The sequence below is a fragment of the Carcharhinus amblyrhynchos genome, chromosome 14, assembly GCF_965287045.1.
Source record: "Carcharhinus amblyrhynchos chromosome 14, sCarAmb.v2.hapA, whole genome shotgun sequence".
NCBI lineage: Eukaryota > Metazoa > Chordata > Chondrichthyes > Carcharhiniformes > Carcharhinidae > Carcharhinus > Carcharhinus amblyrhynchos.
The window spans coordinates 7774591-7791953 of record NC_137337.1 but is presented as its reverse complement, the minus strand read 5'-3'; the positions used below and the strand labels follow the sequence as shown (position 1 = coordinate 7791953).

General features: G+C 48.5%; 1 protein-coding gene across 30 annotated transcripts in view; it reads left to right on the top strand.

Moving 5' to 3' along the window:
• Nucleotides 1-17363, top strand: part of nrxn3a (neurexin 3a) — a 1599218-nt gene that overhangs the window by 1450491 nt on the left and 131364 nt on the right. For 29 of the 30 annotated variants that reach the window (XR_013888541.1, XR_013888540.1, XM_080202257.1 and 26 more), the window contains one exon: nucleotides 2591-2904. Coding sequence is in view for 28 of the 30 variants with exons in the window: in XM_080202257.1 (XP_080058383.1) it covers nucleotides 2591-2904 (314 nt within the window). In the remaining 2 variants the exon portion in view is untranslated. The remainder of the gene's footprint in view (nucleotides 1-2590; nucleotides 2905-17363) is intronic. The other variant, XM_080202230.1, reaches the window with a different exon arrangement.

The following is a 17363-nucleotide window of genomic DNA, read 5'->3' as shown; positions in this document are numbered from 1 at the left end:
GGCCAGACCATTCTCTGGGGTGGGGGGAGTGAGGCCAGATCGTTCCCTGAATGGGGGGGGGCGGTGGGTGTTGAGTGAGGCCAGACCATTCTCTGGGGTGGGGGGAGTGAGGCCAGATCGTTCCCTGGTGGCAGGGTGGGGTGGGGGCAGGTATCTCTGGTTGGTGGGGGGGGGGGGGAGGCCCGATCGCTCACTGGTGGGGGGCGCGGGGAGGGTACGGTTGGGCAGATGGATTGCTGGTCGGAGGCGGGGTGGGAATCGGAGGAGTCCACTGCCACTTTGGGGGGCGATCGTTGATTGGGGGGGGATGGGGGCGGGGGTTGTGATCGGTCTGGGTGGCGGTGGAGGAGGGGTGTGGGTGGATAAGAGGGAGAGTGATGTCTGTGGGGACCATCGCTCCAGCAAGTGGCCCGGGAGCGATCTGACACGGGCGTGCTTTGTCAAGTTTTTTTTTCTAACTGCGCACACGCCGTTCAGAGCTCCGATCGTTTCGGCCGCGCTAAGCCCCATCACAGCGTGAATGGGACCTGCGATTTTTTTCAGGCTGTGAGTGTGTATAGAGGCGCCTGAAAGCAGATTCCCCAAGCCGGATCTGAATTACGCCCAGATTCAGCATTTAGAATGAAAATGGTAAAATCAGGCCCGGAGTATAGCTTTGTCCCAGCACAACATTACAAGGATTTTTGGTGGCACAGTGGTTAGCGCTGCTGCTTCACAGCTCTAGGGACCCGGGTTCAATTCCAGCTTCTTGTCACTGTCTGTGTGGAGTCTGCGCATTCTCCCCGTGTCTGTGTGGGTTTCCTCCAGGTGCTCCGGTTTCCTCCCACATTTGAAAGATGTGTGAGTTCGGTTGATTGGCCATGCTAAGTTGACCCTAGTCTCAGGGAGACTAGCCAGGGTAAATGTACGGGAATAGGACCTGGGTGGAATTGTGGCCGGCGCAGACTCAATGGGCCAAATGGCCTCTTCTGCACCTGTAGGAATCTACGGAATTCCTTCAAAAAATTAAACTTTAAATTGATTTGAATTGGCTTTCCACAGGTATAAGAGATTTAAATGTAAAGTTGTGATTCATGACAACATATAGGATGTAAAATAGAGCATTTTAAATAGGCTTTTGATTAGTTCCCTAAAGATTAGAGCATTATTGTAGTTTTATAATTAGAATTTATGACACACTCTTAGATCTAACAATGTGTAAGGAGAATTAAATGCCTATGCTTTCAGTGGACAGCATTTGTTTTCAACCTATTGAGTGTTTCCATGTCAATATTCCATTGAGACCTTCCTTGAGGATCTGGTTATCCCACAGGTAGCCTTGTCTCACATTGGTTTCCTCCAGGATCTAACGTGCCGCTGCTCTGCCTGGAGTTATACTGCCCGGCTGCGTGTCCCACACTGCCGAGGGACGGCCGAACCTCTGGGCAGCGAGCGCGCGTGCCCGTGCGGAGGACCACTGGCCAAACGGTTAAGCTTTCCTCGGCCAGACCAGCCACATCAGAGAGGGCGCCCAGTCAGGAGTCAGACTCGCAGAGCGCTGCCGCGCAGCCACACCCCTTCACAAGCGGTGCGCAGGCGAGAGTATAACTGCGTGATCAATCCGCACGATAGTGTTAGTGCTGACGGCCACAGTGACAATTTAATGAGGATAATAGCGCAGCAACAATTAACGCAGTCACGTTGCGAGGTACGTCAGCAGAGTTGTTAAAAATAAGCTTAAGGGAGGAATGAGGATATTGAATTCGAAGATCAGCCATCGCCAAGGTGAATGGTGGAGCAGGCTGGAAGAGCCAAATGGGCTACTCCTAATTCTAGTTTCTATGCTTAAAGTTTATTTATTCGCGATACACACAGGTTTACCTTAACACCGGCAGTGAAGTTACTGTGAAAATCCCCCAGCCGCCACACTCCGGCCCCTCTTTGGGTACACTGAGGGAGAATTTAGCACGGCCAATGCACCCCAACCAGTCTTTCGGACTGTGGGAGGAAACCGGAGCACCCGGACAAAACCCATGCAGACACGGGGAGAACGCACAAACTCCACACAGACGGTGAGCCAAGCCGGGAATTGTACCCGGGCCCCTGGCGCTGTGAGGCAGCGGTGCCAACCACTGTGCCACCTCGGCGAGTTAACGACAACATGAGAATGGTGGGCAGAGATACCGTAGCCTCCTAGCATTAGCTGGAAGGCTGCGTTTGTGCATGTGACCACAGTAGACTGTCCCTGATTTTATTCACGACGATCATATGAAGTTCTCACATCGTCCCCGATGGGAGAGCACCTCAAATCCAGTTAAGGGAAAGGCAAAAAAATGTGTTTGAGTGATTAGTGCGCTGTGATAAGCTCTGGGAGTAAGGGGTTTTTTATTGTCTGCATTGCATTTATCTTTTCAGAAGGCAGCTTTCTTGTTTTGAATGTCACGCTGCAAACACGTTTTGTGACAGGAAGCTAAGTGCAGCCAGAAAGAGGAAATGCATGGCCCTCTCTTTCGACAAGTCTAGCGTGTGTCATGTGTGTTTGTATGAGCAGACATGTCACTGGGGTTACAGCCAAGCCAATGAACATGGTAATACCTCTTATCTCCCGTAGGCCGCATGCTGACAATCTTCAATACCCAGGCTATGATTACAATTGGGGGAAAGAATAGGAGCCGCCCGTTCCAGGGCCAGATGTCTGGCCTCTACTACAACGGCTTGAAGGTCCTCAACATGGCAGCGGAGAGCCACCCCAACGTCAAGGTCAACGGAACCGTGCGGCTGGTGGGCGAGGTGGCCCCAGTCATCGTCAATCAACCAATGGCGACCACCTTACCGGCCGAGATGTCCACCACCATCATGGCAACGACCACAACCATGGCGACCACCACAGCCCGGAAAGTCCGAGGAACAATGAAGGTCAACCCGGTAATTCCTATTATCCATTGGGAACGCTGTTGCATTTTGTTTTGCTGGGACGGAGGTGGGGGATGGGTTGGTGTTGATTTTTTAAGCTATTTTTGGCAGCATGACATTCCGATAGGCAGAGCAGGAGGCCATTTTGCCCCTGGAGCCTGTTCTCTCATTCGGTGAGAACATTGCAGCTCAACTTCTAATTGGCCTCCGTACCACTTGACACCTTTCTCCAACAAAAATCGTTATTGACCCCAGTCTTGGAAGCTCCAATTGACTCCCGGCATCCATTGCCATTTAGAGAAGAGAATTCCAAATATAACGTTTTGCAAAGAGCAGAAAGGAGATTTTTGAGGATGTTGCCAGGATTAGTGGGCCTGAGTTAGATGGAGAGGTTGGCCAGGTTTGGACTTTGTTCCTTAGGAGAATGAGGGGTGACCTTATTTGTATTCTGAGGGACGCTGTACTCTCGGAGAACACTGAAACAGGGAGACAGAGAGAAAGGAGAAAAGGAAAGAGAGAGAGAACACAAACACAAGGAGGAAGTGGGGGGTGCGGAAATCAATATTGTTTCAACGTGCGTAAGTTGGCTCCATGGGCACTGAGGTGTGGAGAAGAATGATATCAGATCCGAGAGCCTCAACACAATAGAATGGAAAGTCTGGGGTTCCTCTCTCGAGAAAGGAGGAGGCTAAGAGATGGCCCGATGGGGACCTTTCAAGTTAAGATTGGGTGAAATTCGGAAGAGTGTATTCTCTTGCAACGGAGACCAAACCCAGGAGATTATAAATATGAAACTGTCACTCATAAATCTGACAAGGGACCCAGGAGAGACTGGTTTACCCAGAATGATGCTAGACTGTGGGACTTGCTGCCACGTGGAGTGGTTCTGGTGAAAAACATAGAAACAGAGAAGTGAAATAAACTAGTGAGGGAGTTAGGAATGAAAGAATCTGCTGATATGACGTATGGTGGGAGGTGCAATAACACCTTCATAGCCCGACGAGGCATCTGTTTTTTTGTGTTGTGAATGTTATATCATTCCCCGTTAATGTTAATTTCAATACTGTCAGTTACTGCACTGAAAGGGCTCTGTTTAGCTCGGACTGATGCAGTTGAACTAACTCACTCAGCCACACTCCTGGGAGTAGACTGAAGACAACGTCCCATGCCTGGCGTGTAGGTGACACTCCTTGGGCTGTTCCATTGGTTGTATGCTGAAGGGGTACTGTTGTATGTTAGTTGGTTCTGACAGATTTTCCTGATGGGAATGTGGTGATAGTAGGCTTGTTCCCAAGTAGTACTGGATCCTTGGTCCAATACACGCACCAGTTTGTCTCAACCATGTCTCTTTTGCGCTGGTCACACAGATTTACAGAGCGCCGATATAATTTGCACTCACTGCTACCCTTCAGTCTCTCGGGCAATATGAACAGTCTTTTCGTAATACTGCACGGCACCAATTTGTTATATTGGCCAATCACATATAACTTACAAATTACCTTTACAGGACTTGTCTTGAGTGAGTCGTGGGAACTCTATAATCTGGCTTAGTCTGGGGGTTCTCCGCCTGTTGCCTTACATACTTACTCAGAGCTTACACCAGATTGCAGGCAAAACTGGGAGAGTGGGAACAACTCCCAGAAAAATTCCAGACCTTTGATTTGACAATCTGTGCCTGGGTCTCAATAGCACAGTTTCATAAAAGGAACGAGAACTTGAAATGCCCTTTCTCAGTGCATTCTGTAACTTTGTCAGAAGGGCTTTTTAGTGTTATCTTTCAGATAAGATCAAGGCCCCATCAGGGTGTCAGGGTGGCCCTGTGGTTAGCGCTGTTGCCCCACAGTGCGAGGGACACGGGTTCGATTCCAGCTTCAGGTCACTGTCTATGCGGACTCTGCACTTGTCTGTGTGGATTTCCTCCGCTTTCCTGTTTCAGTCCAAAGATGAGCAGATTGGATGGATTGGCCATGCTAAATTGCCCCCTTAGTGTCGAGGGATTAGCAGGGTAAATTTGTGGGGTTACTGGGATAGGGCCTGAGTGGGATTGTAATCGGCGCAGACTCGATGGGCCAAATAGCCTCCTTCCGCACTGTGGGGATTCTGTGGTTCTATGAAGTCCTCGTGATCAGTGTGGTGAAACATTGTAGGGAAATTGGCAGGGTCGGGGGAGCAAAGGAATGAGATACCTGTCTGGGAGGGGTTACTCTTCCTTTGAACTGGTGGAACTCTCGGAGTTGAAAGGCCGCAGTCAGCAGATTAATGTGCACACGATGCACAGAGCAACAGCACATCATCTGAAGCAAAGGAAAAGCCCTGAACCTTTGCTGGCACTGGAATGAACTGCAAAACGTTGGCTCCGGACCTGTTACTGGAAGAGCTCAACATGAGAGATGCCACAACAGGGGACTGCCAAGATTGCAATGTGTTCCTTTGCTTTTAGGAAAGTATGTAAACCGTATCCTACCTGGGCGGCACGGTAGCACAGTGGTTAGCACTGCTGCTTCACAGCTTCAGGGACCTGGGTTCGATTCCCGGCTCGGGTCACTGTCTGTGTGGAGTTTGCACGTTCTCCTCGTGTCTGCGTGGGTTTCCTCCGGGTGCTCCGGTTTTCTCCCACAGTCCAAAGATGTGCGGGTTAGGTTAAATTGGCAATGCTAAAAATTGCCCCTCAGTGTCCTGAGATGTGTAGGTTAGAGGGATTAGCGGGTAAATGTGTAGGGATATGGGGGTAGGGCCTGGGTGGGATTGTGGTCAGTGCAGACTCAATGGGCCGAATGGCCTCTTTCTGCACTGTAGGGTTTCTATGATTTCTATGATTCTACCTGATCTGGGTGCAGTGTGTTACCAACATGTATTCATATGTCAGACATATGGATGACACGTGCCACCCAGTGGAACTGGTTTGAAGATACCAGCGCCTCACTGCTGGACAGGTCGGTTAGCGGTACTGTCTCACAACTCCAGGGACCTGGGTTCAACTCCCGGCCTCCGCTGTGTGGAGATGCACTTTCTCCCCAGTTCTGCATGGGTTTTCCTGTGGGTGCTCCGGCTTCCTCCCAGACTCCAAAGATATGCAGTTAAGTCGATTAGCCATGCTAAATTGCCCCTAGTGTCATGGGGATTAGTAGGGTAAATACATGGGATTACGGGGATCGGGCCTGAATGGGACTGTGGTCGATGCAAACTCGATGGGCCGAATGGCCTCCCTCTACACTGTAGGGATTCTATGATGCGTAGGTTAGGTTGATTGACCATAGTAAATTGATCTTAGTGTCTGGGGAGTAACAGGGTAAACGTGTGAGGTTGCAGGAATCGGGCCTGGCTGGGATTGTGGTTGGTGCAGACTCGATGGGCTGAATGGCCTTTTTCAGTACTGTGGGGATTCTACGATTCTTAGCGTTCTGGAAGTGAGTGAGAGAGAGTGAGAGAGAGGGAAGGACAGAAGGAGAGAAAGAGATAGATGTATGGAACAATTTCCGAGTTGTGAAGTTGTGTTATTATAACAGTGTCATAAACACTCTTTTACTGCAAGACAATAAATGTCATGGGATTTGACGAACACCCTCAGCCTGACTGTGACCATTGCAGAAAGACATTCACACCACTTCCCTCTGAATATTAAAGCCATAACTCTCTGCGGGCAGTTTGTTGTTTCGGAGGCTCTGACTGAAAGGACTCTGTTAGGTTGATTGTTGGGTTTCTGTGGGCTTTTTGACACTTAAACGTTACGATGTGTTGGTGGCCTAATTAAGGTGCTGCAACTAAATTCATCCTTAATCGCGTTGAGTGAAACACAGCTTTAACACGCTGGTCCGCAAGTCTTTACATAATTATTGTTGCATTAATTATGCAGCAGCCTTCTTGAAAGGTGCTGTCACTGCGTTACATTTTCAGTGCACTTTAATGAGAAATGGGATTTAGGACACTCTCTTGCACTGCTTCTCAATATTTTCCGATGATTGTACAAAACAGGTTTGCTGGTATCTGGGGCTGTGTAACACCGAAGGAAGATGAGATTAAAGATTGCCGAGGCACTGTACAGGCTGACAATGAAAAGGCAAATGGATTTTCAGCGTATCTTTTCTTGAACTGCTGGGAAAAGAGAGATTCCAAGATACAGAAATATGCTGCAGCTATTTGGATTGCTTTCATTTTGTCATCTCTCACATTGCGGATATGAAAGAAAGACACTCTCAAAACAAATATTAGGCATTAGATAAGCCTCAGAGTACAGTGTTTTGCACTCTCTCTACTGGCGCTTCCTCGTGTGTGTGTGTGTGTGTGTATGTAAATGTGCATATGTTTGTGCAAGTGTTTATGTGTGTCAGTGTTTGTGAGAGTGTGAATATGTGTGTGTAAATATGTGTTTGTATGTGCATGAATATGCATGTGTTGTATGTCTGTCAGTGTGTTTGTATCTGTCAGCATGTGTTTGTATATATTTCTGAGTGTGTGTGTATGTGTGTGTGAGCATGCGTTTGTGTGTGTATTTGTATGTGTGTGCCTGTGTGCATATTTGTATGTGTGTCTGTGTGTGTATTCGTGTGTGTGTCTATGTGTGCGTTTGTATTTGTGTGAACATGTGTTTGTATGTGTGTCTATGTGCGTATTTACATGTGTCAACATGTGTTTGTATGTGTGTGTGTTTGTATGTGTGCCTATGTCTGTATTTGTATGTGTGTGAGCATGTTTGTATGTGTGTGAGCATGTATTTGTATGTGTATGAGCATGTTTGTATGTATGTGAGCATGTGTTTGTATGTGTGTCTGTGTGTGTTTGTATGTGACACTCTCAGACACTGCATTCCAGATCCTAACCACTCGCTGTGTGAATCTGTCTCCACCACATTCTCAGACAGTGCATTCCAGATTCTAACCACTCATTGTGTGACAATAGCTCGGTGGCACAGTGGTTGGCACTGTCGCTGCACAGCGCCAGAGTTCCAGGTTCGATTCCAGCCTCGGGTGACTGTGTGGAGTTTGCACATTTTCCCCGTCTCTGCCTGGGTTTCCTCCGGGTACTCCATTTCCTTCTACACCCCAAAGATGTGCAGGTTAGGGGGATTGGCCGTGCTAAATTGTTCCTTAGTGTCCAAAAATATGCAGGTTAGGGGGATTGGCCGTGCTAAATTGTCCCTTAGTATCCAAAAATATGCAGGGTAGGGGGATTGGCCGTGCTAAATTGTCCCTTAGTGTCCAAAAATATGCAGGTTAGGGGGATTGGCCACGCTAAATTGTCCCTTAGTGTCCAAAAATATGCAGGTTAGGGGGATTGGCCACGCTAAATTGTCCCTTAGTGTCCAAAAATATGCAGGTTAGGGGGATTGGCCACGCTAAATTCTCCCTTAGTATCCAAAAATATGCAGGTTAGGGGGATTGGCCACGCTAAATTCTCCCTTAGTGTCAAAGGATGTGCTGGTTCGGGGAATTGGCCATGGTAAATTGCCTCTTAGTGTCCAAAGATGTGCCAGTTAGGGGGATCGGGCATGGTAAATGCGTGAGGCTGCGAGATAGGATGGAGGGGAGGGCTTTAATAGGATGTTTTTTGGTGAGCTAGTGCTAAGTCGATGGGCCGGATGGCCTCCGTCTCCACTGTAGGGACTCGATGATTCCTCACAGGGTTCGATTAAGAAGTTAAAAAGACATCAATTGAAAATGTGCCTGAGCCAGCCGGTTGGCAGTCGAAGGGTTAAACCTCAAACTCATTCCAGTTGTGACTTGCTCCCGATTTCTGGCTTTCTCGCCAGTCTGTTTGGGTGGCTGGGAAGCAGATACTTATCTAGGTAGTCTGTAAACCTGGATGTTTCTGAATTAAAAGAAAAGTTTCGGATGTAAATGAAATCTTGATAAGGGGAAATGTAGTTCAGAAAGTACTTCAATGCATTTCAGACATAAATCTTCAGCTGTGTGGAATGGAGTGGCTCTGGCAGGTTTATGAATTGCATTTACTCCTCCCTGCCTCTGAGCTGGTGGAAGGTGGTGAGAGCTGATAAAGAGGCAACTTTTGTCCCACACATGGAGAACAAGCCAGCGACGCTACCCACATCCAGCCCAGACCCTACACGCAAAGATACCTGCGCTCGCTTTGTCCCCACAGTTTGACAAGCTGCCTGTGAGACACACCGTCCGGGATTTCAAACTGTGTTTGCGCAGCTGAAGGGAACCTTGTCACCTTTCTCCAGCGCCTTCCGTTCCCGGGACGTATCCCAAAACACTTCACCGCCAATCAAACCCTTTGAGATGCAGCTTGGAGAAAACTCTGCAGTGGTTATGTCCATCGAGAGATATCCACAATTGTCTGAGAACCATAGCACTGCAGAATTCTGGCAGTGCAGAAGGAGGCCATCCAGCCCATCGAATATATACTGACTCACCGAAAGAACATCCAATCAAAGCCCTCCCCTCCATCCTATCTCCATATCTCTGCATGGTTACCATGGCTAATTCCCCCTAACCTGCACGTCCCTGGACACTAAGGGGCAATTTAGCATGGCAATTCACCTAACCTGCATATTTTTGGACACTAGGGGGCAATTTAGCCAGTCTACCTAACCCATATATCTTTGGACACTAAGGGGCAATTCAACATGGCCAATCCATCTAACCTACAGACCTTTGGACAGTAAGGGGCAATTCAACATGGCCAATCCATCTAACCTACAGATCTTTGCACAGTAAGGGGCAATTTAGCATGGCCAATCCATCTAACCTACAGATCTTTGGACACTAAGGGGCAATTTAGCATGGCCAATCCACCTAACCTGCACATCTTTGGACGCTAAGGGACAGTTTAGCATGGCCAATCCACCTAATCTGCACATCTTTGGACACTAAGGGGCAATTCAGCATGGCCAATCCACCTAATCTGCACATCTTTGGACACTAAGGGACAATTTAGCATGGCCAATCCACCTAACCTGCGTATCTTTGGACTATGGAAGGAAACCAGAGCACCCAGAGGAAACCCATGCAGGCACAGGGAGAACAAGCAAATTCCACACAGTCACCCAAAGCCAGAATCAAATCTGGTTCCCTGGCGTTGTGAGGCAGCAGTGTTAACCACTATGCTGCCTGTGCCCCCTTGTGCCAGAAAGCAAGTTTCTGATCTCATAGAAACCCCACAGTGCAGAAAGAGGCCATTTGACCCATCGAGTCTGCACCAACCACAATCCCACCCAGGCCCCACCCCCATATCCCTACATATTTATCCACTAACCCCTCTAACCTATGCATCCCAGGACACTAAGTGGCAATTTTAGCATAGCCAATTAGCCTAACATGCACATCTTTGGTCTGTGGGAGGAAACCGGAGTTCTCGGAGGAAACCCACGCAGACACGAGGAGAATGTGCAAACTCCACACAGACAGTGACCCGAGCCGGGTATCGAACCCAGGTCCCTGGAGCTGTGAAGCAGCAGTGCTAACCACTGTGCTACCGTGCCACACTCATCGAATTGCCAGGGGTGGGGGGAGCATGGAGGTGTGCATCTGGTGGGGAAGGGGGCAGGTGAGTGTGGTCCAGTAGCATGTGCTGAGTCTCAGGCTGGTTCAGGGCCTTTTAATTCAGACGTGAGTCAGGGGACCAAAGAGTAGTTCTGGGAGGAAAAAAAGCATTGGAAATGGAGAAGGGAAGAGCCTGAAAACGTGTGTCTATTTCTTGCCTTTTGAATCGTAGATTTAAAAAAAATGCTAGGTGATATCATAGAGGAGTCATAGAGGTTTACAGCATGGAAACTGGCCATTCAGCCCAACTTGCCCAGGTTTTACCATTAAGCTGGCCATATTTGCCTGTGTTTGGCCCATATCCCTCTGTACCCATCCTAGCCATGTAACCATCTACATGCTTTTTAAGAGACAAAATTGTACCCGCCTCTACTACTGCCTCTGGCAGCTTATTCCAGACACACACCACCCTCTGTGTGAAAAAATTGCCTCCCTGGACCCTTTTGTATCTTTCCCCTCTCACCTTAAACCTATGCCCTCTAGTTTTAGACTCCCCTACCTTTGGGAAAAGATGTTGACTATCAAGCTGACCTATATCCCTATTATTTTATCGACGTCTATAAGATCACCCCTCACTCTGCTACGCTCCAGAGAAAAAAGTGCCAGTCTATCCAGCCTGTCTTTATAGCTCAAACCAACAAGCCCCTTGGTGTCCTTGTTAAAATAACCAACAAAGAATCCTCATACAGGCACATTTCTCCATAGATGTCAATGAGTAATAGAACATAGAAAAACTACTGCACAAACAGGCCCTTCGGCCCACAGGTTGCGCCGAACATATCTCTACCTTCTAGGCTTACCTATAACCAGTCTTCAGAGTGAGCACAGAAATGATTTACGAGAGTGGTTCCACGGAAGAGGGCCTTTGGTTAGATGTTGAGGCCAGTGAAGTGGGGGGTTGCCAGGAGAAGAAAGTTGGGCGGGATATTTGGTCGTGAGGTTTTCGAAAGTCACAAAGGGCCTGGATGGAGACAATGAGGAGAAACTGCCCCCATTGGCGAAGGGTCAAGAGGGCGGAGCTCAATGGTGATTGGCACAAGAATCAAAGACGGCAAGGGCAAAAAAATATTATTATACTCAGCGACTGGTTAGGTTCTGGATTGCACTGCCTGAGAGAGCATGTGTTCAATCGTGGCTTTCAGGAGGTGAGCACCCAAAGAGACACAAACTGAGGGAAAAGGTGAAGAATGGAGCTAACTAAATTTGATTTTGATCGGATTTATTATTGCCACGTGTATTAATAGACAGTGAAAATTATTGTTTCTTGTGTGCGATACAGACAAAGCATAAGAAGGAAAGGAGAAGGTGCAGAATGTAGTGTTACAGTCATAGTTAGAGTATACAGAGAGTCGCTGTGATCTTGATGGGGCAAATGGCCTCTTTCTGTGCTGTGACCATTCCTTAATTCTGTGAATCTTGATAGTAACCATTGCAAAATGAACTTATTTGCAAATCTTTTTAAAATAATTGTGTTCCTTGTGGGGAGTACCAGAGTGAAATCACATGAAGGAGAAAGATGTCTGGAGGACAGGAGTGGCCTGTCATAAAATTGTAGGATCCCGACAGTGCAGGAAGAGGCCATTCAGCCCATCAAGTCTGCACCGACCACAATCCCACCTCAACCCTATTCCTGCAACCCCTCAAATTTAATCTGCTAATCCCCCTGACACTAGGGTCAATTTAGCACGGCCAATCAATCTAACCCACACATCTTTGGACTGTGGGAGGAAACCGGAGCACCCAGAGGAAACCCATGCAGTCACGGGAAGAATGTGCAGACTCCACACAGTGACCCAAGCCGGGAATCGAACCTGGATCCCTGGTGCTGTGAGGTAGCAGTGCTAACCACTGTGCCTTGTGCTGCGTCCTTTTGCATCCAGGCATTGGAGTTGTAGATGTGGATATGTACATTTGAGAATTCCCCCTTTTGTGATACACGGTGAGTGTTGCCTGCTCCAGCAGGAAGATACGGTCAAGATGAATTCTCCAACATGAAGAAGCGGTGTGTTAGCGGGGATAAGCATGTTAATGCACCTGAACTGGAACCTAACCCCGAGCCTCCTGACTCAGAGGTTAAGATGTTACCCACTGAGGTCAGCTTGAGGGAGAGTTTGACCCAGCAAAGGTGAAAGGTGGAGACATTCTGTCAACGGCCAAGTCTTAAAGGAAGACAACGAAGTTGACGCAGAAGTAGCTGAGATAGGAAGAGTGTTTAACACCTGGGCCAACAGCTTACTGACAGCTGGACAGTCAATACCTTTTCCTAAAGCTTGGGGAGTGTAAAACTAGAGGGCATAGGTTTAAGGTGAGAGAGGAGAGATACAAAAGGGTCCAGAGGGGCACTTTTTTCGCACAGAGGGTGGTGGGTGTCTGGAACAAGCTGCCAGAGGTAGTAGTACAGACGGGCACAATTTTGTCTTTGAAAAAAGCATTTAGACAGTTACATGGGTACAATGGGTATAGAGAGATCGGGGCCAAATGTGGGCAATTGGGATTAACTTTGGGGTTTAAAAAAGGGCAGCATGGACAAGTTGGGCTGAAGGGCCTGTTTAATAAGAACATAACAACATAAGAAATAGGAGCAGGAGTAGGCCATCCAGCCCTTCAAGCCTGCCCCGCCATTCAATAAGATCATGGCTGATCTGTCGTGGCTCAGTTCCACATTCCCACCCTCTCCCCATAACCCTTAATCCCCTCTCCTATCAAAAACCCATCAACCCGCGTCTTAAAAATATTTAGCGAGGCAGCCTCCACCACTTCAACGGGCAGAGAATTCCAGAGATTCACCACCCTTTGAGTGAAGAAGTTCCTCCTCAACTCCGTTCTAAACCGCCCCCCTTTTATCTTGAGGCTGTGCCCCCTAGTCCTACTGTCTTTTTTGAGCGGGAAGAGTCTTTCCACCTCTATCCTATCCATCCCATTCATCACCTTATACGTCTCAATGAGATCTCCCCTCATTCTTCTAAACTCTAACGAGTACAAGCCCAGTTTATTCAGCCTCTCCTCATATCTTTCCTCATAGTTTCCGTGCTGTAAACCTCTATGACCCTATGTTCAAGATTCCGTAAATCCCAACCCTCAGCAATGATCACCTTCAGTCTGACTCTTTCTCGCTGTCCTTCACTCGGAGGGTGGTGAGTGAGTGGAATCGGCTGCCGTCGGTGGTTGTAGAGGCGAACTCGCTGGGGTCTTTTAAGAGACTTCTGGATGAGTACATGGGATTTAATGGGATTGAGGGTTATAGATAGGCCTGGTAGGTAGGGATATGATTGGCACAACTTGTGGGCCGAAGGGCCTGTTTGTGCTGTAGTGTTCTATGTTTCCCTCCTGTACTGGGCTGAGACAGGAAGACCAGGAAATTCTCTGGATGTGCCAGCATAGATGTGGAGAGGTTGGCGTTGGACTGGGGTAAACACAGTAAGAAGTCTCACAACACCAGGTTACAGTCCAACAGGTTTATTTGATAGTAAACGCCACTAGCTTTCGGAACGCTGTTCCATCATCAGGTGAGTGGGGGGTTCTGATCACAGACGGGACATAGAAAGGCACACACTCAGTTTACAGAATACTGATTAGCTGTAAAGACTCATATTCTAATCAGTATTCTGTAAACTGAGTGTGTGCCTTTATAAGCCTTGTCTATGATCAGAACTCCCCACTCATCTGACGAAGGGGCAGAGCCCTGAAAGCTAGTGGCGTTTACTATCAAATAAACCTGTTGGACTGTAACCTGGTGTTGTGAGACTGCTTACTGTGTCGGCATTCCCAGTGTTAAAGGTCACAGTTACTCCCTGCAAAGTGAACCCTCACTAAACACCTCAATGGCAAGTCAGCCCCCTGAGCATCTCAAATAGCTCCTGACTTCAGTCATCATTTATATTCCCGTCACGAGAGGGAAACTGGAAAGAAGAGCCCCCTCCTTGCGGCAAACATCCCTCGTGACTCTTCCGAATGCAGATTGGGAGCCGGATGGCGTGTCGCAATAACTCCTGTGCCCCTCGCAGCGCCAGCCTTTGAGACGTCCGTGTCTTCGCTATTGCTGTGAAAGCTTCTCTCTGCCAGGGGTCTCGCCTTGATTCAGGGAAAGAATAGGCCTGATTTCGTCTCCTGTCCCCTCGCCTCCTCAATGCGGCCCAGAGCACTTTGCTGCCAGTGAACTGCATTTGACCCGTTGTTGCGTCAACGGCAAGCACAAGTCGGGCACAGCAAGATCCCAGGAGCGGCAGGTGGCGTTATCGGCCAGTTCGTCATTCATAAAACTAACAATGGACATGAGTCATTTGGATGAGGTGTTGAAGCGAGCCTGCCATTTCCCCCCCACCCCCAAAACTGGCCCCCACCCCACCCCACCCCGCCCGTCCCGCCGGTCGAATAAACCTGTGATGTAGAATCATAGAATCCCTACAGTGCAGAAGGAGGCCATTTGGCCCATCGAATTTGCACCAACAACAATCCCACCCAGGCCCTATCCCCATAATGCCGTATGTTTACCCTGATAGTCCCCCTGACACTTCAGTTTAGCATGGTTAATCAACCTAACCCGCGCATCGTGGGAGGAAACTGGAGCACCCGGAGGAAACCCACGCAGACACGGGTAGAACATGCAGACTCCGCACAGACGGTCACCAGAACTGAACCTGGGACCCTGGCACTGTGAGGAAGCAGTGCTAACCACTGTGCCACCATGCCACCCAAATCGTATGGTTTTGAAGAAAGGCGGACAAGTATCCTGGCCGATATGTATCCCTAACTCAATGGCAATTAGAAAAAATGTAACATGTGGTCTGGTCATTATCAGATTGTTGGTTATGGGAACTTGCTGCATGGCTGCTGCCTTCACCATCTCACAATAGTGATCACATTGGAGTCTATCGATTGGAACGCGCTTTGAGATAGAAACGTAGGGCGCAGTGTTATGGCCTCGATCATCCTGAAACAGTAAAATCCCACCAGAAGTCAACGGATCTTTCCATGATTTCCCCCCCTCCCCCCCCCCAACCCACTCCAATTCCTGTAGTTGGCGGGGCTGTAAAATTCCGGCCACAGAGTCAAAGGCCAGAATCTTATCACCGTTCACGCCGGCAGGATTCTCCTGTCCCGTCGCAGTGAACGGAGATTTGGCGGGCCGTCAAATTCTCCGACCTCGCTGCAGCGGGAGCGCGACATGAGCGAGCGGTAAGATTGCACCCGTAGAGTCACACAGTGCAGAAAAGGCCCTTCGGCCCATCGAGTCTATACCGACAATATCTACCGTAAAGGCGTTAATCATATTTTCCTACACTTATCCCATATCCTTGAATGTTATGATATTCCAAGTGCTCATCCAAACATTTTTTTAACGATTGTGAGGTTTCCGGACTTGACTGCCTTCTGAGGTTGCAAAGGCTGTGACACAAATCAAGCCCTTTTCTTCCTCTCTGTACAAAGCACTGACACCTACGCTAAGAAAGCAGATAGGCAGCGGAGCCTGTTCTTTATTCATAGACATGGGTGTCGCTGGCTGGGCCAGCATTTATTGCCCATCCCTAATTGCCCTTGTTCAGAGGAAAGTTGAGAGTCGACCACATTGCTGTGACTCCCAGACCAGGTAAGGACAGCAGATTTCCTTCCCCCGCAAAAGGACATCATGGGTTTTTCCGACAATGCTTCCATCAGCAGACCCGCAATTCCAGATCTTTTTTTATTGAATTCCACCATCTGCCGTGGCGGGATTCGAACCCAGGTTCCCAGCCGGCTTTCTGGATGAACAGTCCAGCGATAACATCACTGGGCCGTCACTTTCCCTTACGCCGGCGTGTTAAAATGGTAAAGCCCCCTCCACCCTGCTCCCCGACAGCCTTCATGATCCGCACCTTCGATTGTCAGAGGGGTTGAAATGCGGTCTTTGAGGGAGACAAAAAAAAAGAGTATTGGCTGTTTTTGGCCCTGGATTTCACAGGCGTCAGCAGGAGCCTGGGCTCCCTCCTGTATTATAGAGAGGGTAATTTAAAAAAGAAGAAGAAAAAAAATGTTTTTGTTAAGAACGCTCAGTCTAATTTCCATTTTAATGACACACTCAGCAGCACTGATGATCCATACTGCTTTGCCAAAAGGGTTGGTTGCAGAGGGCTATTTCTAATGGAACAGCTCCGGCCGCCCTTGATGTCTCCACACAATGAGACACAATAATAAAAAGAACAAGGAAAGCACCATCAGAAATATCTGTCCAATTTCAGCAACAATGTCAATTCGCCAGTTAATTAAAAAGGCAATGTTTAGCACTTGAGCAGTTTAATTATTTTCTTATCAAGCCTCCAATGATGTATTAAAATTCTAATGCAGATAATTATTACTTTTTAATCCAGCGCGGGCTTACTGTGAGACAACTACCTTCCCCAGAATGGCGCAGCTTTGGACGAGCGTGACAAGGTGGATGCTTGTTGCGAGATCCTTCCTGTCATTCATAGAGTAGAAGAATCCCGACGGTGGAGAAGGAGGCCATTCAGCCCATCGAGTCTGCACCGACGACAATCCCACCCAGGCCCCATTCCCGTAACCCCACGTATTTACCCTGCTAATCGGCCTTCTTGATGAATAAGGGGATCGGGGGTTATGGGAAAAAAGCGGGAGAATGGGGATGAGAAAAATATCAGCCATGATTGAATGGGGGAGCAGACTCGATGGGCCGAGTGGCCTAATTCTGCTCCTATGTTTTATGGTCTTATGACCCTGAAACTAAGGAGCAACTTAGCCTGGACAATCCACCTAATCTGCACATCCCCCCACAGTCCAAAGATGTGCAGGTTAGATGGATTGGCCGTGCTAAATTGTCACTTAGTGTCGGGGGGGGCTAGCTAGGGTAAATACGTGGTGGGGCCTGGGTGGGATTGTGGTTGGTGCAGACTTGATGGGCCCAATGGCCTCACTTTGCACTGTGGGGATTCTATGATTTTTTGGAGTCAGGGAGGAAACCCACACAGACACGGGGAG